The sequence below is a fragment of the Artemia franciscana genome, chromosome 4 (assembly GCF_032884065.1).
Source record: "Artemia franciscana chromosome 4, ASM3288406v1, whole genome shotgun sequence".
In the NCBI taxonomy this organism is placed as follows: Eukaryota; Metazoa; Arthropoda; class Branchiopoda; order Anostraca; family Artemiidae; genus Artemia; species Artemia franciscana.
Window position 1 is genome coordinate 9,100,893 of NC_088866.1, and position 23,811 is coordinate 9,124,703.

Genomic DNA, 23,811 nt, shown 5'->3' on the forward strand with positions numbered 1-23,811 from the left:
TTATATTTCTCTAAATGTTTGTTCAATTTGCTTTAATTACCCTTGTTTTCTCTTTTCTTTTCTTTTTTTTTCTTCTCTCTCTTTTTCATTTACAATTTTTTGTTGTTTTGGTCCTTAACAAGTTCGCTTCTAGGATCTTTATTATTATTGTTGTTATGTGTTTTCTTTTCTTTTTGAATAAATTGAATTGAATTGAAATTGAAATCTGTATCATAAACTTCTTGTCTGTGGGAGAATGTTCGCAGACGGTGTCTTTTGGACAGTGGGAAAAAGGCCTAGGGCCCATTTGCGCGTAGATAAGTTGGATAAAAACCCTGCATCCATGTGAGCTTGCGTTTCTGCTTCAGATTTGTTCAATGTAACATTTCTCTTACAAAGTTAGTTAGCACCACAGCCTATATAGACACCAGTTGCATGGAGTCGTATCTTGCCCAAAGAAGGATTTCAACACACATCTTTAGACTAGGCATTAACCTCCGGCACTCCCACAGCTAATCAGCAAGGAAAGATCCTGGCCTTATTCCGGGAGTGAAAACAGAAATTTCTGTTTTGACCGTCAGCCAATCAGTGTGGAAGGAATCCAGTTTCCGACTGCGAGAGTGTCTGGTTTTAGCACCATTATCTGGCAGCACCAATTGATGTCACGACGATAGCTATGTGTTGCTTTTGAAAAATGTTTGCGCAACTGGTGTTTATATAGGCTGTTAGCAGCTTTTGTTTGGACAGCGGACTGTGGGAAAGAAAGTTTTATAGGTTTCGTTTTCTTTGTCTGTGGAATAAAATAAACCTAAAACGCAGCGCCATTTCCAAAAATATTAACTCACCAGCAACCTCCTTTCTTGCAAGTTTATTAGCCTGTACTGAAGACCTGTCTGTTTCCTTTGAAAATGTCTAGCAAAGAAGATGAATTGTCTCAGGAATTGGAAGAAGAATTAGATCTCAACTATAAAGCCCCTCCTCAGAAATCCCTGCAAGAATTGATTGAAGCTGACAAAGAAGATGCTAGTCTTGCCAAGTACAAAGAGTCCTTGCTGGGAAATGCCATATCAGGTGGTCTTATTGTAGGTAGGTTGTTTACTGTGGCTTTGCTTGTGGTTTTTTGCTCAAAATACTAGTTTTTTGGGTAAATAAGCCTTGTTTGTGGTTAAACTATTATAAAATTCTGGAATTTACTATAAAAGAGTCTAAAATAGCCTAAGCTACTTGCTTTTGTGATTTCTAAAAGTAAATCCCTTATTTTGCCACCTCTTTCCTCTCCCTGGTGCTCAAACACATAGCCCAATCTATACACAGGGCCAAGGTCAGTCAATTTTCAATAATGTTAGCCTATTATCTTCTTCTTGTCACTTGTATAGTGTAAAGTTAATATGAAGTGAAGAGTTGTGCTATGCCTATTGAAAATTTAGTTGCCCATTAATGCTGCATTCCAACTGTCCACAAGGAAGCACTAGCCATAGCCTAAATAGGCTAGGCCTAATTCTGAAACTTAGGCCTAGCTTAGTTTGGAACTTGCTAAAATATCTACTTGCCTATTATCATTCCTCTAGGTGTACAAATAAATGTAGTAAATATAGAAATCTTCACATAATTTAGCTGGGACAAAAATGAATCCATTGCTTGATGTCCTTTGTATGCTCTTTCACAATTCAGTAATTGCTTCTGGGGCCAATTACATTTTGAGCCCTTAAAAGGACTCTAAATAGCCCATTGTAATGAAAAGTTTATTAATGTTTTCCTAGAAAAGCTGTCCAGTAAGAAAAAAAATAGCCTACCTTATATAGCCTAGATAACTCAGGAATGATAATTGTTATTTTGATAATTATAATGCTAGGGTAAAAAGACCACTTTTGGCATTCCAGACAAATAGAAATGGGTTTTTGGACCACCCCTATTTTATCAGAACATGGTGCAATGGGAGGGTAGTAACAAGAGCTGTCTCCTCTTAATGAAATTTCACCAATAATTTGTCAATATTAGCCTAATTAAAAATGTGGTCTCTATTTTGACAAGCAATTGAAAAGAAAAATTTATATTTAATATTTGTGATTTATAGAATTCAGCAATAAAAAATAAATTTTTAGAATCAGATGAAAATCAGCTTTCTGTTAATATATGAATAAAACTGAAAGGATATATATGTCAAAGTAGGATGACTAGTATTTCCAAACAGAGGTTGTTGTAGGTAAGTCAACAGTGGAATAATTTTGTCAAATCCTGGGCAAAATTCATGAAAGGACTATATAGTACTATAAACATACTTTATAGTACTATAAAAGAAAATATATACTAAAGAAAGCTGATGCTTGAATTATGCAGGTTTGAGTTAGTTTTGACAAGTTTTTTGAAGAAACTAAATTTTGAGTGGGAAAGGGGGGCAAACTCAGGTCAAGGAAGGGCAGTTGCCTCCCTGCCCCATAGCAAATTACACCCCCTGTAAGTCAGTATACTAATAATTTTAAGTGTTTAATCTTAAATAATTTAAAAAAATAACCATATTGATGTATAGCTTAGATTTTTAGCTATTCATTTATATATAGTATACAACTCTTCTCAATTCCTCTTTGGTAACAAGGCATGAGGGTCTTAGTTTTACATAATTTTGCTCAATTGGATAGTGTTTTTTTTACCCTATTAACAGCTTAATAGAAGCCCTAATAATAAAAAAGTGTATAATAATAATGTGCAAAAACAAAATGCTATTAAAAGTAAATTTTCAAAAATTAAATAAAAAGATTGCTAGAACTCATTATAAATGATTTCACAGCACAACAAAAGTGTACCATTAGATTCACTATTGTGTAAAACTTTAAATAGGAAACTTACAGCCTCCTTCTTCAACAACAAGGAAAATTACATTTTTGCACTGTTAGCACTAATGCATCCTCCTTTTCCTTTCTTTTTCTATGTTGCTAACCAAGCACTGAAACATCATAGAGAGTTGTACAAGCCCTACTTACATATTGAATTAGATTTAACTAAGTCTTTAACATCAATGCAATGTCTTAAAACTATAGACAAGGAAATATGTTACCTTTTTTAAGGGCTAAAAGTGGCACTTGCCACAGAAAGAATTATTTAATTTGGAAACAGCATAAAAAAAACATTATGTGATGTATTTACTTTTATACTAGTTAAATTATTTCAAGATGTATATATTTACTGTAAATGCTACCCCCCCTCCGTTATGGAAAAAGTGGGAAAGCAAAGTAGCAATGCTACTTGACATTTTTCAAATCTTTTGGCAGATTTAGTCCAAAAATGCCATTTTTACATATAAAACTACCTTTTGCTCAAGGAAAAACTGTCAAACCACAAATTGTGCTGCTAAAGTGTCAGTAGCTTTTGGAATTCTTTCAAATTCTGCTACTGACAGCTTTGGAGCTTTGTTCATACCCAGAGTGGTTTAATATATACCATGAATAGTATACTGTATGTCCAATGAATTTTTCATGTGTAAATTTCCTTCAAATTGATTTGACAATAAACAAGCAATACAGCAGCAAATTCAGAATATAGTAATTTTACTGTATATATGCAATTCAGGATATATATTTGACTATTAGAGATAGGGAGGTGCATACATTTTGTTTATGTTTCCTTCTAGAAAGTAGGAATGCCAAAAGTTCACTAATATATATATATATATATATATATATATATATATATATATATATATATATATATATATATATATATATATATATATATATATATATATATATTTGTCTCTTATGGGGGAGGGGGAAATGGGGGCTAAAGTAAAGCAATACAGTTGTAAGAATATATATATATATATATATATATATATATATATATATATATATATATATATATATATATATATATATATATATTTATATATATATTTGTCTCTTACGGGGAGGGGGAAATGGGGGCTAAAGTAAAGCAATACAGTTGTAAGAATGGTGTAAGTGTTTTAGAATATTTGAAAGTAGTTTCCAGAATTTTAGTGATTCCCTATGTATAGTTGAATCACTAAATATTTACTACTACAAGACCTGTAAAGATCTTGTGGAAAACAAATACAAATTTTATGAAGGGCTCCTCATCCAACTTTAGAAAGAGGCATTTCATTTAATTTATGGTGGGTCTATATGTTAGTAATTAGCTGGAAAAATTAAAAAAAAGGTAAAATACCAGTTATCAGGTAGTAAGAATATGTTTTGACTTCAGTTACAATTCCTATGACTTAGAGACCATTTGAAGAAGACCCTAAACAATTTGCAGTTAAAATTACAGGTGAAAGGCATGTTACTATCTTGAAGAGCAGTTTTCACAAAATTGCATTTTGTGTGCCATTGGGATTGCTTAACATTGTAGCTGAAATTGGCTTGACATTATGTAATATGATTTAACATAATGTAAACAATCTCTTGGCAGCTGTATAAACAAGTCTCAGATAAATAACACTAAGAAAAGGTCAAAAGCAACCCTCTCAATCTTCAAACATATTTATGCCTACCAAATGTGGAAGAGTAAAAAAGCAAAGAACAATTTAATTGTGGGTTCAGTTTGGAATGGGGAAGGGACCATACCTTCCAGTAGATTTTGAAGATACCTTATAACAGTGTAGTTAACAACTGTCCTTGTTTGAGGTATACTTGCATGTTATTATTCCTTTCTTTCATGAGTCTAGAAACAAGCACACACTGAATGTATAATTTGAATGATGGCTTGGCTTGCTTTATATACCACTAATTATGAAATAAGCTATATATATACACTGTCACCCAGGGAAGGCTCAAAAAGGCTGTACATGTTAACCTTTCTCAGAATTGTCATTATAATAGTTGGCCTTAAAAGATTAGAGTAGGCACAAAATGATCTATTGATTTATTATAACAGACCTGTAAGGGTAAGTAAAAATTGGTCATTGCTATAACAAACACATACAAAACCATAAAATAACAACACAGTGATACTACTACTACTACTAACAACTCACTGCAGCACCAAGCTCTTTGAGACCAACACAGCAATGCATACTCCTCCTCCATGCCAATCTATTCAAAGCATCCCTGTTTACATCCTCCAGGAAGTACCCTTTCCCTTAAATCTTTCCTTATAGGATCCTCCTTCTCCTTTTAGGAATGACCTCCTTTTTGTGTGACCCTAGACAGTTGGCCAACCAGAACAATATTTGCAATCTGTCATCCTTCATCTGCAGAAGGTGTCCTAGCCATCTGAACTTTTCTCTCATTATAGCCCTTGAAAGGAGGATTGCCTTACATTTTTTGTACAACTTAGTGTTTGAGATACAGTCAGTCAGTTGGGTACCCAAAACAATCTATAGGCAATCTCTCTGGGAAACATAGCAAATCCTAGCATATATGATTGGTTATAGGCTAATGTTTGATTCCTCTTTTTAATTTCATCCTTTCATTAATTAAATTTTTCAGTTGAACTTTTTTTTATTCTTTTTGTTCCTTTTTATTATGATTTATAAATGATGAACAAGCATCACAACAAGCAACACTTTTAAAGCTACTGAATAAATTACAGTTTTTTCCCAAAATTATGCCTCCCCCTAAACAACATCCACTCCCACAGGGAGGGACCTCCCTTGAACTGTGGGGGTTAGCTGATTTGGTACTGATGCATCCCCTGCTTTGTAGGATTTTTGTCTCTGTGTCAACTTCTAGGCCATTTTCGATTCTTAATGATATGAACATGCTAGATGATCAACAGTGGATTGGTCTTTTTTACTGCCCAGTTCTGTTTTTATTTTTATTTTTTCAGCCCAGTGTTGGCAGTAGACATGAGAGCAGTCTAATTGTTATATTTATATGACTGAGTTTTTTGAATTTGAGGTTGCTATTGAGGCTAAAAAACTGTTCTCTTTGGGGTTTTACTTCTGTTTTTTATGGCACTTGGTATGAGGTATTTTTAACTTACGAATGGGTGATCGGATCTTAATGAAATTTGATCTTTGGAAGGATATCATGTCTCAAAGCTGTTATTTTAAATCCCGACCGGATCTGGTGGCATTGGGGGGGGGGGGGCTGGGAGGGGGAAACCTAAAATCTTGGAAAACACTTAGAGTAGAGGGATCAGGATGAAACTTGGTGGGAAAAATAAGAACAAGTCCTAGATACATGATTGACATAACCGGAACGGATCTGCTCTCTTTGGGGTGGTTGGAGGAGGGTTAATTCTGAAAAATTAGAAAAAATGAGGTATTTTTAACTTACAAATGGGTGGTCGGATCTCAATGAAATTTGATATTTAGAAGGATATCGTGTCTCAGAGCTCTTATTTTAAATCCCGACCGGATCTGGTGACATTAGGGGGGAGTTGGGAGGGGAAAACCTAAAACTTGGAGAACACTTAGAGTAGAGGGATCGGGATGAAACTTGGTGGTAAAAATAATCACAAGTCTAAAATACATGATTGACATAACCGGAACGGATCCGCTCTCTTCGGGGTATTTGGGGGGGGGGGGTGTTAATTCTGAAAAATTAGAAAAAACGAGGTATTTTTAAGTTACGAACGGGTGATCAGATCTCAATGAAATTTGATATTTGGAAGGATATCGTGTCTCAAAGCTCTTATTTTAAATCCCGACCGGATCTCGTGACATTGGGGGAAGTTTGGGGTGGGGGAACTTAAAATCATGGAAAACGCTTAGATTGGAGGGATCGGGATGAAACTTGGAGGGAAAAATAAGCAGAAGTCTTAGATACGTGAGAGAGAGAGACACACACACTTTTTATTATACATATCATCAATATTCAAAAAACCACATCAGCCACTTTAGAAAGTCAAAGACTTGTTAGTAGTGGCTGATAAACATTAATGAGCACCAATACCAACAACATTAACAAAAAAATGAAACGAAATGAAACAAAAAAGTGGGGAAAAGAAAGCAATAGGAAAACAAAGAATAAGAAGAGAGAGAGAAAAAAAATCATACTTAAAAAATAAATCAATAAAACAATCAAAAACAAATCAATTTAAATCGTGATTTAAATAATTGGAACGGATCCGCTATATTGTGGGGGGGGGGGGGTAATTCTGAAAAATTAGAAAAAATGACGTATTTTTCAAACAGTTCGTGGTAACGAACTGTAGTAAGGAGCGACCCGGCTCAATAGTAACCAAAACTCTAAAAAATGGAATTTTGATACCAATAGCTACATAAAAAAATTGCATTTTAATGCTGATTTCAAATATATAACTTTCATCAAGATTAGTCTGACCTATCAAAAGTTATGAGCCTGAGAAAATTTGCCTCATTTTAGAAAATAGGAGAAAACACCCCCTAAAAGTCATACAATCTTAACGAAAATCACACCATCAGATTCAGATTGTTTTTTTGTTTGTTTGTTGTTTTTTTTTCAAGGGGTGATTGTATCGACCCAGTCGTCCTAGAATGTCGCGGGAGGGCTCGTTCTAACGGAAATTAAAAGTTCTAGTGCCCTTTTTAAGTGACCAAAAAATTGGAGGGCACCTAGGCCCCCTCCCACGCTCGTTTTTTCCCAAAAGTCACCGGATCAGAATTCTGAGATAGCCATTTTATTCACCATAGTCAAAAAACCTAATAACTATGTCTTTGGGGACGACTTACTACCCCGCAGTCTCCCTGGTAGGGGTTGCAAGTTACAAACTTTGCCCTGTGTTTACATATAGTAATGGTTACTGGGAAGTGTATGGACGTTTTCAGGGGGATTTTTTTTTTGGTTTGGGAGGGAGAGTTGAGGGGTGGGGCTACGCGGGAGGATCTTTCTATGGAAAAACGTCTCATGGGGGAAGAGACTTTCAATGAAAGGGGCGCAGGATTTTTTTGCATTATTTAAAAAAAAAACAAGGAAAAAATAAATATGAAAAGTTTTTTCTACTGAAAGTGAGTAGCAGCATTAAAACTTAAAACGAGGAGAAATTATTGCGCATATGAGGGGTTTACCTCCTCGTATACCTCGCTTTTTACGCAAAAGTATTTTTAGTAATATCAACTATTTATTCTACGGCCTTTGTGATTCAAGGGTCATTCTTAAGGAATTGGGACAGAATTTAAGCTTTAGTGTAAAGAGCGAGGTATCGAAGAGGGGTGAACTCCCTCATATACGCAATAAAAATATACGAACATAGAAGTTCGTTACGTAAGTTAATTCGTAAATTACGTATATTTTTTACTAATGAAAATGTTCGTAAAACAATTAAAAGTTCTAGTTGCCTTTTTAAGTAATCAAAAAATTAGAGGGCAGCTAGGTTTCCTCCCTCTCTCCTTTTTTCTCAAAATCTTCCGATTAAAACTATGAGAAAGCCATTTAGCCAAAAAGAAAATTAATATGCAAATTTCGTTTTAATTATTTATGTGCGGAGAGCCAAGATCAAAACATGCATGAATTAAAAAACGTCCAGAAATTAAATAAAAAAACAGGTTTTTTTAAATGAAAGTAAGGAGCGACATTAAAACTTGAAACGAACAGAAATTACTCCGTATATGAAAGAGGCTTTCTTCCTCAACGCCCCGCTCTTTACGCTAAAGTTTTTTCCTTTTTAAAAAGTAGAGCTAAGAGAAAGAGTCAAACTTTAGCGTACAGAGGGAGGCGTTGAGGAGGAAAAGCCCCTTTCATATACGGAGTAATTTCTGTTCGTTTTAAGTTTTAATGTCGCTCCTTACTTTCATTTAAAAAAACCTGTTTTTTTATTTAATTTTAACTTACAAAGGAGTGATCGGATCTTAATGAAACTTCATATTTAGAAGGACCTTGTAACTCAGATCTCTTATTTTAAATCTCAACCGGATCAAGCGTAATTGGGGGAGGGGCAGTTTGGGGGACCGGAAATCTTAGAAAATACTTAAAGCGGAGAGATCAGGATGAAACTTGGTGGAAAGAATAAGCACAAGTCCACGATACATGACTGACATAACCAGACCTGATCTGCTCTCTTTGGTGGAGTTGGAGGGGGGAGTAATTCGGAAAAATTAGAAAAATGAGGTATTTGTAACTTACAAACGGGTAATCAGATCTTATTGAAATTTGATATATACAGGGATTTTGTGCTTTAGAGCTCTCATTTTAAATCCTGACCAGATCTGGTGACATTGGGGGGAGTTGGTGGGGAAACTGGAATTCTTGGAAAATGTGAAAATTGAGGTATCTTTATCTTACGAATGGGTGATCGGATCTTAATGAAACTTGATATATAGAAGGATCTTATGTCTCAGATGCTCCTTTTTCAATTCGAATCGGATCCGGGGACATAGGGGGCTGGAGGGGGGAAACATAAATCTTGGTAAACTCTTAGAGTGGAGTGATCGGGATGAAATTTGATGGGAAGAATAAGTACAAGTTATAGATACGTGATTGACATAATTGGAACGGATCCGTTCTCTTTGGGGGACCTGGGGGGTGTTAATTTGGAAAAATTAAAAAAATGAGGTATTTTTAACTTAAGAACAGGTGTCCAGATCTTAATGAAAATTGACATTTAGAAGGAACTCATGTCTCAGAGCTCTTATTTCAAATCCCGACCCGATCTGTTGAGATTGGGGGGGGGGGGGAGTTGGAAGGGGAAATTGGAAATCTTGGAAACGCTTAGAGTGGAGAGATTGGGATGAAACTTGGTGGGTAGGATAAGCAAATGCTGTATATACGGGATTGACGTTACCGGACTAGATCCGATCTCTTTGGGGAAGTTAGGGGGTGGGGTTCAGTGCTTTGGCGAGTTTGGTGCTTCTGGACATGCTAGGATGATGAAAATTGGTAGGCGTGTCAGGGAGCTGCACAAATTGACTTGATAAAGTCGTTTTTCCCGATTCGACCGTCTGGGGGGCTGAAAGGAGAGGGAAAATTAGAAAATTAGATTTATTTTTAACTTACGAGTGGGTGATTAGATCTTAATCAATTTTGATAATTAGAAGGACCTTGTGACTCAGAGCTCGTATTTTTTATGCCGACCGGCATTAGGCCTCTCATTTTCCTTTTAAATCAGTCTATTGATTCTTAGAATTTTGCTAGAGCTCATACCATATGAGCTCTTGGCTTTGTTGGCCTCGTCACACGTGCCATATGAGCTCTTAGCTCTTGTTTTTCCTTGGATATTAGATCTTTCATGTATGTATTTGCAGCAATCCCAAGGCTATGTCTTTGATGCCAATCTGCTGCTCACCTATTGTCAGTTGTCCTTTTAAGTTCACCAAAATGAAGTGTTCCAGATGTGCTGGCCCTCATGCAAACACCAAGGACAATCCATATAATACTTTGCCAAAATGAGAAGTGGTAAAAATCATGTGTCCTACAGGCTTAGATGTTGGACACATCTTAGATATAGATGAAAGTGCTAAAGAAAGCATTGTCTAGTGCCTCAAAATGATTCACCCAATGCAAGTGAGCTTTGTATGTTTTAACATAAATAGTATTAAGGATAAAGACCTCCTGCTTGATGAACTATTATCTCATGATATTGTTTTTCTGCAAAAACATGATTTAATAAAGGTTAATATTTCTATTCTTAAACCACCTCCTTCCCACAATTTCTTCACTCACAAGGCATGTAAAACAAAAGGCAATCCATCAGGTGGCCTAACAACTTTCATCCATAGCGTGCTAGTGTAGTCAATGTTTCGTTCTGATGATAGTATTCTGGCTATTCAGTGTGGAAATCTTGTCCTTCTAAATGTATATTTTCTCTGCTTTTGCTGCAATATTGCATCTCTGATTGCATTTGCCAAATTTTGCTCTAGATCTTGGAAAACCTGCATTGTAAAGATTTCAGTTGGATCTTAACTTGTGGTATGGGTATGAGTTGTAACATTCTTCATGAATCAGATGGATCAACTCAATCAGATGATCAAGGATCAACTCTTCTGTTAGATTCATTACCCATTGGGTATCATATTGTAGTGAAAAACAAATTATTCACATATATTCATAATGGAGGTGGATCCAAGTCCAACCTTGATCATGTAATTGCATCAAGTGTATTATTGATTGGATCAGTTGTCAATGTTGATGAAGGAAAAATTGAGAATGGCCATCTAGTTCTAAAGTATGACTTCCTCTGCCTGTTGCCAGTTGAGCCTCTTCCTTCCAATTCTAAGTGGTTTAATAAGTAAAGCTGGAAACGTATTTATCTCCCTTTGTGTATCAACACTCTTAATACTTTGTTATCTTCAATTAGAGTGCCTTAAGATTTGCTTCAAATTCTGCTCCTGTTCCAGCCAATTATTCTGATATAAACTCTTATTATTACCAGGAGTCTGTGTCAGGCTCCTGGTAAAGGCTGCTGTGTCTGTTGAGAGAATTCAGTTGGGTATTAGAAAGCCTTCATAGGATATTGACCCTGAGGTAAAACTTTTAAATCTAAAGCGAAGTTTGGTTAGATCGGATGTACTGTCCTTCCTCTGTACCCGTTTTTATAATTGAACAAAAACAGAGCATGTTTATAAAAGCAGTTTGCGCCATGCTTGCTTGAATGCTTGGGGTAGACCAAGTGATAAGACCTCTTTGAGCAATGTAATTAATAGTGAAAAGTGCACACCAGTCACTTAATTTTTCTAATTAGTACTGTTCAGGTTTTAATGCTGTTAGTAGCTCTCTCCAAATAATATTTTTAGTAAAGTTTAGATTATTTTTAACAAACCATTTTTTATAATCTGATGCTTTATCCATGTCATTGGCTGATCTCCAATCTGTGCTCAAGAATGTTAAATGATCTAGTGTTCTTAACATTGATGGTATTTGAGTATTCATTTTTCATTTGGTTGCCCTGCTTTTATCAGTCTTTTGCAATTGCTATTTCAAGCAAGTCTAGTTCAATCTATTGTACCAGATAGTTTTCTAATCGGTCAGATTTGCACTATTTTTAGTGTGGAAAAGATCCTGATAGTTGCAGGAGTTATCAACCAATCACTGTGTTGTGTTTTTGAGCAAAGCCTTTGAATATTTATTACTACTAGAGATTAATTCTAAGTGTGATTTTACATCTTTACAGATGGGTTTTCATAGGTGTTTTAGCTGCTCAGGTTCATCATACTCTCAATTACCTTATGAAGGATGCCATAAATTCCAAATATCCACTTTACTCCCTAACAGTGGGTTGTTAAGCAAAAAAGCGGTACTGGATTGTTAGGCAGTTTTTCTGGAGTGTTCAATAATGCTGTTTATTCTAATGCCCACATTGCCTTGTTTTACCTAGCATACATAAATTGCTCCGTGCAGTTTTGTGGTATTAGTATTCTGGTGCTAATGTTTAGGTAAAATGGAATAGGGGGCTTTTAAACCCCATTCCCGTTTATAAAAGTCTTTGTCAAGGAGCTGTTTGTTGCCCAGTATATTCAAATACATATTAGCTCAATACCTATGGTCTTTGCTGGTCTATGTTTTATAGGGAAGTTAGTTTATCATTTATCACATATGCTGATGACGTTCTTCTATTAAGCCATAGCTATAGGAGCTTAATTGAAATTTTTTATGTGGCCACCTTAGATCTTGATAATGCTTCTCTTTCTTGTTCTAATTCAGTTAATTGACTGGGAATTTTGCCAAATAAAGGTAGATTTAATCCAAAGGGACAATATAGTTTGTCCCACACTTTTAGTTTTCCCGTTGTTCTCTTCCTTTCCAGTACTACCCATTTGTTCTGTAGGAAACATTGTTGCACCCTACATGTGGCATACTTGATGAAAATTTAAAATTAAGTTTTTAATTCTTTTACTACAATGGTACTATAATAATAAATTAGTGAATAGGTTTGGTCTTATTGATATACCATCTTGAATAAATGATCTTTCTAATGTTTCATGTGTGAGAACCTTGAATTTTGTTTCTGTTTATGACATTATTTTGCAAATTTTTCCTTCCCAAAGTTTGTTAATTAATTTTCTTGCTTATAGAATACAATTTAATTTTATTTTATTTGTTTTTTGCTTTTTGTGGATAGTAAATTTATTCTAATATGTTATTAATAGTTTGATTGAAATTAATAACAGAACAGCATTCTGGATTTCTGTAATAAACATACCATTTGGTTTTAAAAACACCTTTGAAGAAATATTTTTGAAGATATTTCTTTAGGCCTGCATAACTTTTGTAATAAGCTATTTTATTCCAGAGCCAAATGATCCTAGAAAGGTAATTGTGAAGAAACTGAAGCTGGTTACTGATGATGGCCCAACCATGGAGCTTGATTTGACTGGTGACTTATCTAATTTAAAATCAAAAGTATGTTGTTGTTTTTCTCATATTGAAATATTTAGTTTACGTTTAATAAAGATTTAATACAGCAAGCAAGAATTACTACTGATTTTGGAAATTACTCCTGCTAAGTCAGTTGTTTGTAACCAATGTTATTAATTGGTGGAGGGAGTCTGTCTCCACTCCCCCAATTTGAAAAATACCTTATTTATCTTTATCCTATTTATCTTATTATCAAAAAGATGAAAACAACACCAATTTCGTCCCTCGTCCATAAATTTTCGTGAATTGATGCTTGGGATGGATTCAGAATCAATGTTTTGACAGTGTGCCAAAAATTTGGGCTTTATTCTTGTTGCTTTTATCCCTCCATCCGTGTAGTCGGTGACATTTTCGATTTTCTGGGTGAGGGCAAGTGCCTGTTCAACCTCCTTCCTGATCTGTCTCTATTTATAGCCTTTTTAATGTTCTATAAGTTTCCACATGAAAGCATTGTCTTGGATGATGACATATCCAAGGCATAATATCCATTCCTGGCAGAGTAAGTATTTAAGAATATTCTTAATTCACTATACTATGAATTGAGCTATATTTTAGTTTGTTCCTGATGTATCAAAAATAGGATAAAAGGGCTACTTTACATAAATGAAGCCTCAGATATACTTGGGGTTTAAAAAAATAGGACTCAATACCTAAAATAATTGATTCGTTTATCAGCTGAGTGATTTAATTGTAAAGGAAAAGAAACTAGTTCAAACATGTTAGTACTTTTGTTGAAGGATATTGATTTCAATTCAATATACCTGCTGAACCTCTTTGTAATTTGCAAGGCAATAAAAAACCTTTAAGGCAGCTAAAACATATCAGGAAACTTATAGCAAATGATTGTATATAGTATCAGGTCTTTCAGTGATGGAGATAGCATTTCATATTCCAGAGCAGAGTAGGAATTGCTTACAAGAATAGAAAGTAGCGCTAATCTCAATAAGAAAAAGTGCCATCTAGCGTTTGGTGTTTCTTGACATTTTTTTAGTTTAATGATAAGTCAGAATCAGTGTAATTGACAAAGTTGTTGTAGCAAGAAGTGTCTGGTCTCAGTTTCTAAACAAAAGCTTAATTGCAAAGCTGAGAGCATATGAAATTTTATATGTTCTGGATTTTATATGTTTAAATTTTATATGTTCTTGCAAAGATGAGAACAGATGAAATTGTATATGTTTTATAGGCAATTGGCATTGTAATATCTGATAATAATTGAAAAGCTCTGGTCTTTTATTTGCTAGTTGAAAAAACGTAGCTTTCTTTTATCTTCTCTAGTTTAAATGCTAGTTTGGACTGATTTCTATACACAGAAGATGAAGATGTGAAAATAACATTATTCAGTTCTTGAGCTCTTAGAAAGTTACATAATAGATAGGTAAGTCAGACCCTTGACAGGGGGAGGGGTGTTCAGTGGGAGGTGAAATGCACAAACAAAGTGCATTTGAAATTTTCATTACAGAGGTCCTATGTCCCCCTCCCCCTTACGGGAGTCTTCCTCCCTATATATGGGTTTATAGTTTCATGTAAATGTCCTAAGTTTGGATTTATAAACGAAAATATTACAGAAAGATGAAAGTAAGATTGTATCAAAAACTTTAAAGAAAGGACAAATCAAACAAAACATGAAAAATAGAATTGAAGGGCATCTGTAAACAAGTTTAGTGTAGAAACAAAGAAGTCTACTGAAATATTTGAAAACATTATATTTTGATAAAGGTCATAGTTCACTTTGTTTTTTGGCAAAAATAGCTAAAAATTAATATATTCTCATATATTCTGACATCCACCACCTGACATCCATCAGTTATCTGACATCCATAGCTTAGGTAAGCTTATTACCATCTACCATAAGCTAAAAATTACAAACTTAACTTATAAAAAAATGACCAAGTAATATTCATTTATGTTATAATATAAAAAATGTGGGAATGCATTTATTTTAACCATAGTTCCACAGAGCTAAACTACAAAAAAAAGAAAAAAAAAGTGTCTTCAAACATTAGAACTTAATCTTTACTGATTTGATGTATATATATATATATATTAATAAAATAAATATACATAAATAATATATATATATATTATATATAATATATATAAATATATTAATAAAATAAATATAAAATAAATAAATATATATATATATATATTAATAAATATATATTAATAAAATAATATTAAAAAGTTTTATTATTACTAATTACGATAGCAAAGAAATAGAAATATTATAGAATGATAATTTAATTGTTAGTTATGAAACAACTTGCAATTTATTGAAACGCTTCAATTTATAACATAGACATAAAGAAATCAAGGAAAGATGTAAATAAGTTTTGAATCTAATTTAATTAGTATTGTGGGAATGTACTTATGAGTATGCGATGTTAAGGGTATCCTTTAAGACGTTTTAGGGTATCTTTAGCTGTATATAATCGGAATTTCCTCTACTCACCCCACACTTTAATTTTAAATTTTTCCTTTTAGAATTTTGTCGTCAAAGAAGGAATATCATATAGAATTCAAATTGATTTCCTTGTTCAGCGAGAAATTGTACATGGATTGAAGTATTTGCAAAAAACTTATAAAAGCATTGCTGGAATTCAAAAGCAAGGTATATTCTTTTTCTTTTCTTCATTATTTCTTCAATTTATTGCTATCATTTAAGTTGGAAGTGTTCTGCATTAAAAGGAACTCATCCAAATCTTGATATAATTAGCTACTCTGTTATATCATTCTATTTTGTTGTCTAATTTTAACTCTACAGAAAACATCTATGCTCTCAATGTAGTATTATGTAGTATCAATGTAATATGTTAGAATTAATTGATGTTGCTTCACCCTTGTTTCCAACAAAACAGGGAGTGTCTCAGGGCTCTGTTCTAGGTACTTTGCTTTATTTGTTGTGTTTCAACACCATAAGAACAACATCACACCAAAAATACCTAATTTTAGGCGTTTAGTTACTTCATATAGTCATTTTGACATTCTAATGTTGGTCACTTACACCAGTTGTACCTTTGAATGATACTGTACTAGCAAGGTTATAATATCTATAACTATTTTCTCTAAATCATTTTTATCTTTATTTTGAAAAGATTCAAATCTACGTGACATATCGTATTTAGATTGTTTTTGTAAATTTAATTTCTGCATTTTGGTGAAAAACATTTTGTGGAACAATATCTGTATTTTGGAGTAGGGTAGGGTATCCAAGATCTTACAGCATTGTCATTTTTTCAGAATTTTCTTTCTTTTTAATAATCAATGGGTCTGGGGGAGATGATGTAAAACACAGTTTTTAAGTATTCCCTTTGTGGGACACAGGTGATATTTCCAAGTTTTAAGGGGAAATGATCCATGTTTGGATTGTGCGTGAAAAATGATGTATATGTTTAATTTCTTTTTTTCTTTTTTTTTGAACAATTACTTCATTCATAGACAGTCATGAAGCAAATAAATATATTATTTCCTCTTACAAATAGGTGCCTAACATCACAACGAAAAACACACTGTCTAGGGGGAGGGGTACAGGGCAGTTTTTATTTTGAAATATTGGTTTGGTTTCCGTACTTTTGATGACAATAAATACATTGTATATATTTACATATGCAGGGTATGCGCGCGCCCTTGGTGAAGGAGCGTGTATTTATCCTCTAACGCTCTCTCCCAGTTTGTCTATGTTCCAAATGTTTTTCGTTGATTGAGATTTGGTAATTTAGGATAAATCCAAAAGTATTAACCAAATACCTGTGAGTTAAAAGAAACGCAACATCTCTATATGAATAAGTTTGGGGGTGGGTATAACTGGAGGAGGCGCCAGGCAAAGATCCTAGTTGGAACCTCAATCGTTCAAATAAAAAACAGTAGCCTTCTCGTGTTTTTCAAAGCTAAACGAAAATTGTCTTAAGTAGCCAAGGGCTAATCATTAAAAACCATTTAGGGCAAAGTACGAATGAAAGAGGAGATGAAAGGACAGATAGGACCCCCCAGTCATATAGGCCTATGTGAAAAATAACACTTTCCTTGTGTGTTTTTTAGAAGTTACCAAACTCCCCTCCCCTTTGCAAAATTTTAAATCCAAACATAGCAAACTCCTATAGCAAACCACGTGCTGGAAAAAGTCTATTTTCAGTTTTGAAGACTATTTCTTTTTAATATTCTTTCTTGCGGAGGAGTGATAAAAACACAAGACTTTTACAGGGTGCGAAATAACCCTTCAAAGAGTACCAGAGGAGGAGGGTACCTTAGGATTCAATTACCAACATTCCAACATAGCAAACTCCTATATGTGCGTCTGATAGAGGGTCTACTGAAGAGTGTTATAAGGCATATCAAGAAACCACGTCCTGGAAAAAGACTATTTTCAGTTTTTTAAGACTATTTCTTTTTAATATTCTTTCTTGTGGAGGAGTGATAAAAACACAAGAGTTTTACAGGGACGACATAACCCTTCAAAGGGTACCGGAGGAGGGGGGTACCTTAGGATTCAATTACCAACACTCCAGAATGTAAAATAACTGGTAATTACATTCAAAAGCTAGTTTTTGCTCCACATAAAGATTCTTGGAAGAGGTTTGTGTATAAAATTCTAAACATACAAAACTTAGAAATTGGACAATGTCAAGATTTGCAAGTCAAACATTTGAACAGCGTGCGCTAAAAAAAAACGTTCTAGAAAATTACGAGCATGACCAGTCTCTTAACCTTTAGGCGACAGGACACCCCCCTTCAAAGGCTAACTGCGAGTGCATTTTAAATTCCAAATGCCCCCTCCGTATAAATTACTGCTTGTTAAAGGTGTTTGAAATTCATATTTAACTGGTTCCTACCTCAATGCTCAAGCCAGCACATGGGGGTTGGAAGGATCCCCCTGGGGCTAGTCAGGTGGGTTCGTGGAATGAATGTGATGGGATAAGATGAAGGATGAGTGTGGGAATAAGAATCAGTCGACCTTAAAAAGAAAAAAAAAATATATGGATTCTTTCACGTTACCCCCCCCCCCCCCCATTTTCGCACTCATTAGTAAAACCAATATGCTTCTTGTCATTGGATGGTTGTGAAAATGTCTGTACAAACGTTTGGTTAAACTTCTCGATGGGTATTACCCTGTTTATCCTGGAAAGAAGTTATATGGACATCCAACTTTCCATTAAAGCCTGTGCTTTGCTGATGATGGCTCTTGGATCTAGATCCGGAATTTTCATTTAGTAAAAAATTTCTTGTCATAAAATAGTTCCTTGTTGTTTTACTTTTTTTTATTTGTATTATGGAAAGGAAGTTTGATCTTAACCGTTATTCACACAAAATAAGAACAATCTTTGGAATGGGGACTACTTTTCGCAACGAAACTAAGAAAATTGTTTGTTATTTTTTTTTACATAAAATTAAAACATGGTCGCTTTTCTTTTATGACAGCGAACAGTTCGATTTTGGTGGCGGGATTCTGAGTGTTGACACACTGAGTGAGGGTACAGTTCCAGAGTTTACGTTATAAAAGAAAACCTTTATTTAAACTTGTTATTTTCTGAAAACTTCTCACTTCCATCTTGCAGTTACACTTTATAGAATTTATTTATATCTCTATGTGAACAAGATAAGAACAACGATTGGTCACGGTGCTCTTTGGTATGACAATATTTTAAAAATTGTTGTTGCTCCCTCCTCCCCCCCCAAAAATAAATCTGTATACGTATGAGAATAGTCAGTAAGAAAACGGCAAGAGGGTTTTAATTCTGAAAGGTACCTTCAGAAAAACTGACCTGCTTCTTTGTTTGGCATCACAACCAACTTTCACGTAAATGTGGGTGCACCCTTACAATGGTATATTAAATTATATTAATGGTATATTAAATTACCGTGTGTTTAAAACAATTTAGTTATTAAGAGAGATAATACTAACTTTTGTCACTTTCGGCATATTGAATCTGTCAAATTATTTAGTTAGCTATGCCGACTAGGAAAGAATAGATCTATTAAGAAACGTGAGTAAAAAGAATATGATTATGGAAGAAATTTGATTTAAGGAACTAATAGTATAGTTAGAGTTAAAGCTATAATTAGAGATTGGAGTACCTTCTTAGTATACTGTTTTATATCTATATTTTTTTTAGTTGACAAAATGACTCACATGGTAGGCAGCTATCCGCCAAAAGAGGTACCCTATTCATACTTAACCCCAGCAGAAGACGCGCCCTCAGGAATGCTTGCCCGAGGCAATTACAACATTACATCCCTTTTTACAGACGACGACGGAAAGGAACACCTTAAGTGGGATTGGTCCTTTGAAATTAAAAAGGACTGGTCATAATTTTGCCCTTGGCTATAGTTTATGTGTTTTCTGTTGGGATTTATATTTTTTTCTTTTTCTTCTTTGGAATTTGTGTTACAATTTTTGTCTTCCTTGTAAATGCTGCCAAATACTTGCGAATCAGGTTTAAATTAAATTCTCAGAATACCAAGAAGTATCTAGGGAAATTATTTGTTGTGATTAGTAAAGAATTGAATATACAAAGAGAAAAGTAAATTAGCTACAGAACTGTCAAATCGATAGTTTCTGTGCCTTTTTTCATAGGATAAAACTTTATTTCTTTTTAAAATCAATGCAATAACACGGCGTTTTATAACCGTATATTAATACGATTTTTTAAATAGACTGGCTATATGAATTGTTTCTCAAAAATACGAAAATTTTGAATACATGTTTTTCAAATAATTTTCTTTTTTGCATTATTATTATTATTGTAATAAACAGACCAATAATTGTATCAACTATTACTATCATTTAAATCAATGCAATAACGCGGCATCTTATAACCGTACAATAATACGATTTTTTAAATAGACTGGCTATTTGAATTGTTTCTCAAAAATACGAAAATTTTAAATACATGTTTTCAAATAATTTATCTTTTTTTTGTTTTTTTTTTTTTTATTATTATTGCAATAAACAGTACCAATAATTGTATCAACTATTACTATCATTTTTATTATGGCATCAAACCTATATTTTATGGAAAGTATATTTTGGAATAATAGCAACTGATATACAAGTTAAGATTGGGCTTTTAGATCGAGCAAAAGGAGTTTGGCCTTCAGGATTTTGAAGTCCCTCTGTGGAAGAAATAACCTGTACTACGTTAAACTGATTTTAGTTATCCATTGTATAAATATTTTCTCACATCTCAGCCCACTCTATCCCCCGTTGAAAAGAACATATTCACGCCACCGTCCTTTTTCTTTTACTAAAATTTAATTTGAAGAATAATATGCAGACACTAAAAAGTTAATGACAGTGATATTCAAAAAATAGGACCAACCTTAGTGCACAAACACAGAGTAGCAAAAAAATTATCACAATAAACGTAAATATTCCAAAAAATAAACGTGTTCAGTATCAGTTTGACATTATAATTTCTAAAAAAAGGTTTAGAAGCCGATTCTTTCGTGTTTTTAGAACACCTGTGATTATTAGTATAATGAGGTGGGTTAAGTCCTCACTTCCAAGAATGGAGTCAGGCTTGTCTAAGCTTTTCTAATATTATCATTGATGAATTATATCGTCCCAGACTATGCTACTATTATTGTTTCATGCAGTTGTTGTGTAAGATGTCCCATGTGGTAGCATAATGACCGATGCCCCATTATCCCTCACCCAAAAAGTCTTGTATTTTTATTTTCAAGTTTCAAGGTTCAATTCGAAAACACAGACCAAGATTTTACCCTAAATCGGGATTCAGTTTAAGATAAAATCCTAATCAATATTTCAAAACAAGCTCTCTAACATTAAAGTATTAATTTGAATTTGTCTTGAAAATTGGAAGAAAGGTAATATGTTGTAAGGTAGAATCGAAAGAAAGGTAGAATTAATAATGCACGGGAGCAACAAATTAATTACGACCATAATAGTTAATGCTCATCATAGTGGAGATCCAATAAATTTTCCTAAAGCTGTCAATCTGTCTTTTTTCTATTCGAATGATTCCAAAAACTGATAAACCATCAGAAAAAGGGAAGAGTCATTTTTCAGCTTTTGTGGTGGGACTCCAGTAGTGTAACACTCTTTGGTGAAGCGCTCCTATATGTCTTTGTGAAGTGTCTTTGGTGAAGTGTTTTGAAGTGTCTTTAGGGAACTATTCCTATTTTTACATGTGTAGTCCACTCTTTAAGAGAGTCTTAGGATTGCTGGGGACTGTGGGATTTCCTTCGATTGAAGTGCCTTTGAAGGTAAAACTATCATAGTTTCTTTTCGGCTCTACAGTTCAGTCTTAAAACGTTGTCCTTATATCATTGTATTCTATACGCATGAAGTAAGAGTTGCGCAATTGTCTGGAGAAATTCATGAGTATCTCTTGCTTTGCCCTTGGTATTTCAAGGACTCCCTACCTCTGTTACAGATTATTACTGGTAGTCACTGGAGAACAGAGCTGTCGTTATCTGTTTCATCGTAAAGTAGTAAATGGTATCGTCTGTTCCTCATCATGACTGTGCCACTGCCTTTATATATGCCATAGGGGGTTGATATTTTGCTATATAAGTTCAAAAATTGAAGTACTTAATATGCAAAAATATAGTTTTTAGTGATGTTGTGTATGATATTCAACAAAATATCTAATATACGGAGTTGTCTGATCAGTCCATCGTCTGTATCTGACTAAAGATGTTAGAAACTTGAGTTTCATTTCTTTGCTTTGATAAAATAAAAAATGAAGAACTAAATTGAATAAACGTATCTTCATCGTATCTACGTCATTCCAATTGATCATTTATATTTTTCTTTGTGATTTTGTTCTTCAGATAATTATTCCAGTGAGGTGTAGGTGTTCGTTACTGTTATATTGATTTGAAGGACCCTCTCCTCCCACGGGAAAATTAAATATATGTGCCTCGAAATTTGATAATTTTCCCCCCTCATCAGCCCCTGGAAATGGTTTCCCTCTTCCAATGCCTTATTTTCCTTTAAGACTCGGGTCTCTTTAGAACGACTAGAACTTTAGATTAGTAAGTCTATATTTTGCATTGTTCTGGGATATTGTATTCATTTTTTTGGCCAATTAAGCTGCTAATATATTTCTCTCTGGGCGATTGATGAAAATATTCCCAAAATGCTACCATTTTGTTAAAAGGAATAATAACCAAACTTTATATCAAACTGATATTAGTAATGTTATCCAAGTAGTTCGTATTAAAAAGATTCTTTGTGGCTCTTACATTATATTTCTCGTTGGATCAAAAAAGTAGATAATTTGATCAGTTATCTTCGAAGTGCTCTGGGAAGAATTAATTGTTAAATTGATAATAAAAATACTATACAAGTGGTTTGTATTAAAGAGGATCTGGTTCTTGCATTCACGTTGAGCATTCAGCTTTAAGCGCAGATAGTGAAAATCAAAATTAGAAAGTCTAAAAATAAGATGTCTGTTCTTTTTTAGCCGAAAAGAAGCCGTTTTTTAGCCGTTAGAAGGTCTAACATTATAGTATTATAGCAGGGAATGTACGGTCAATCTTTTATCATGCTGAGTCATATTTACAAAAATGGGCGTCAAATTTTCGGTATTGTTATGTTGTTTCTTACTGGTAAATAACTAGTGCTGATTTAGTATTTTGTTTATATGCTTTTTCTCTAATTTTGTAATTTCTTAAGATATCCCAAATCTTCTTGTGAAAATCTTCTTATATTAGATATTTGCTTGCTTATGTTTTGTATTTCTTTTGTCAGCGAGTCTAAGTCATGTTTTTACAAATCATGTTCTAAATAAAATCAGTATTTCATTTTTGCCGATTTTTGTTTTCTGTGATTCTCGAATGTTGCAGTTTCTTTTTTTAAGGGGCACTTTATTGTTGAAAGATAGGCATTAAAAAATAGCGTACAGTCTTTTACAAGGACCGCTCAAAAAATAGTTCGCCCCACTCTAAAAATGCCTGAAAGTCCGGTTCAAACCCCTTCCCCACGCATCCAAAGAGTGAAATCCGTGGCATTTCAATGTTTTCCCCTGAGAATTAAAACTTTAGAAACAAGACATTAAAACTTTAACGAACAGAAAATATACTCCTTCCACAATATCTCGCTCTTCGCGCCAACGTTATTTAGAATGCTTAACAAACCTTGTGTTTTACTTTTTGTCTGTAAAGGATTGGAATACAAAATCATACTTTAGCGTAAAGAACGAAGTATTTAAGAGGGAGCATCTCCCTCATCCCACCACTGAAATTCCCCCAGAGAAAATTTGCCTCCCGAAAAATGTCTGTTCTTCCCAATAACAAATGCTTTGTATAAGCAATAGGTTTTATTTTTTGCATTAAACGAAAAAAACAAGTTTTTTAACTGAAAGCAAGGAACGACACTGAAACCTAAAACGAACAGAAATTATTCTGTATGAAAGGTGCTGTTCCCTCCTCAACGCCTCGCTCTTACACTGAAGTTTGATTCTTTGTCACAACTCTACTTCTTTAAGCAACAAAAACTTTAGTGTGAAAATTGAGGAGGGAACAACCCCTTATCATATACCGAATAATTTCTGCTCGTTTTAAGTTTTAATGTTGCTCCTTACTTAAAGTAAGGAGCTTGCTTTCTCGCCCCTAAAAAAACGTCCCTTCCCCCATGCAAAAA

The 23,811-nt window shown here is 33.9% G+C and overlaps 1 protein-coding gene across 1 annotated transcript; it reads left to right on the plus strand.

Annotated features, from left to right (window-relative positions):
- Positions 1-806: 806 nt before the first annotated feature.
- Positions 807-22,981, plus strand: LOC136025956 (rho GDP-dissociation inhibitor 1-like). The gene is made up of 4 exons (XM_065702065.1): positions 807-1,065; positions 13,081-13,190; positions 15,690-15,816; positions 19,316-22,981. Exons 1-4 carry the CDS (start codon positions 888-890, stop codon positions 19,510-19,512), a joined length of 612 nt encoding a protein of 203 aa, XP_065558137.1. The 5' UTR covers positions 807-887; the 3' UTR covers positions 19,513-22,981.
- The last annotated feature ends 830 nt before the right edge of the window (positions 22,982-23,811 follow it).

Bases quoted from the DNA above. Each gene is read 5' to 3' on its own strand.
- LOC136025956 (XM_065702065.1), top strand. From the start codon at position 888: ATGTCTAGCAAAGAAGATGAATTGTCTCAGGAATTGGAAGAAGAATTA. The intron at 13,191-15,689 runs GTATGTTGTTGT...TTTTCCTTTTAG, and splicing joins TATCTAATTTAAAATCAAAA to AATTTTGTCGTCAAAGAAGG. The intron at 15,817-19,315 runs GTATATTCTTTT...TATTTTTTTTAG, and splicing joins TGCTGGAATTCAAAAGCAAG to TTGACAAAATGACTCACATG.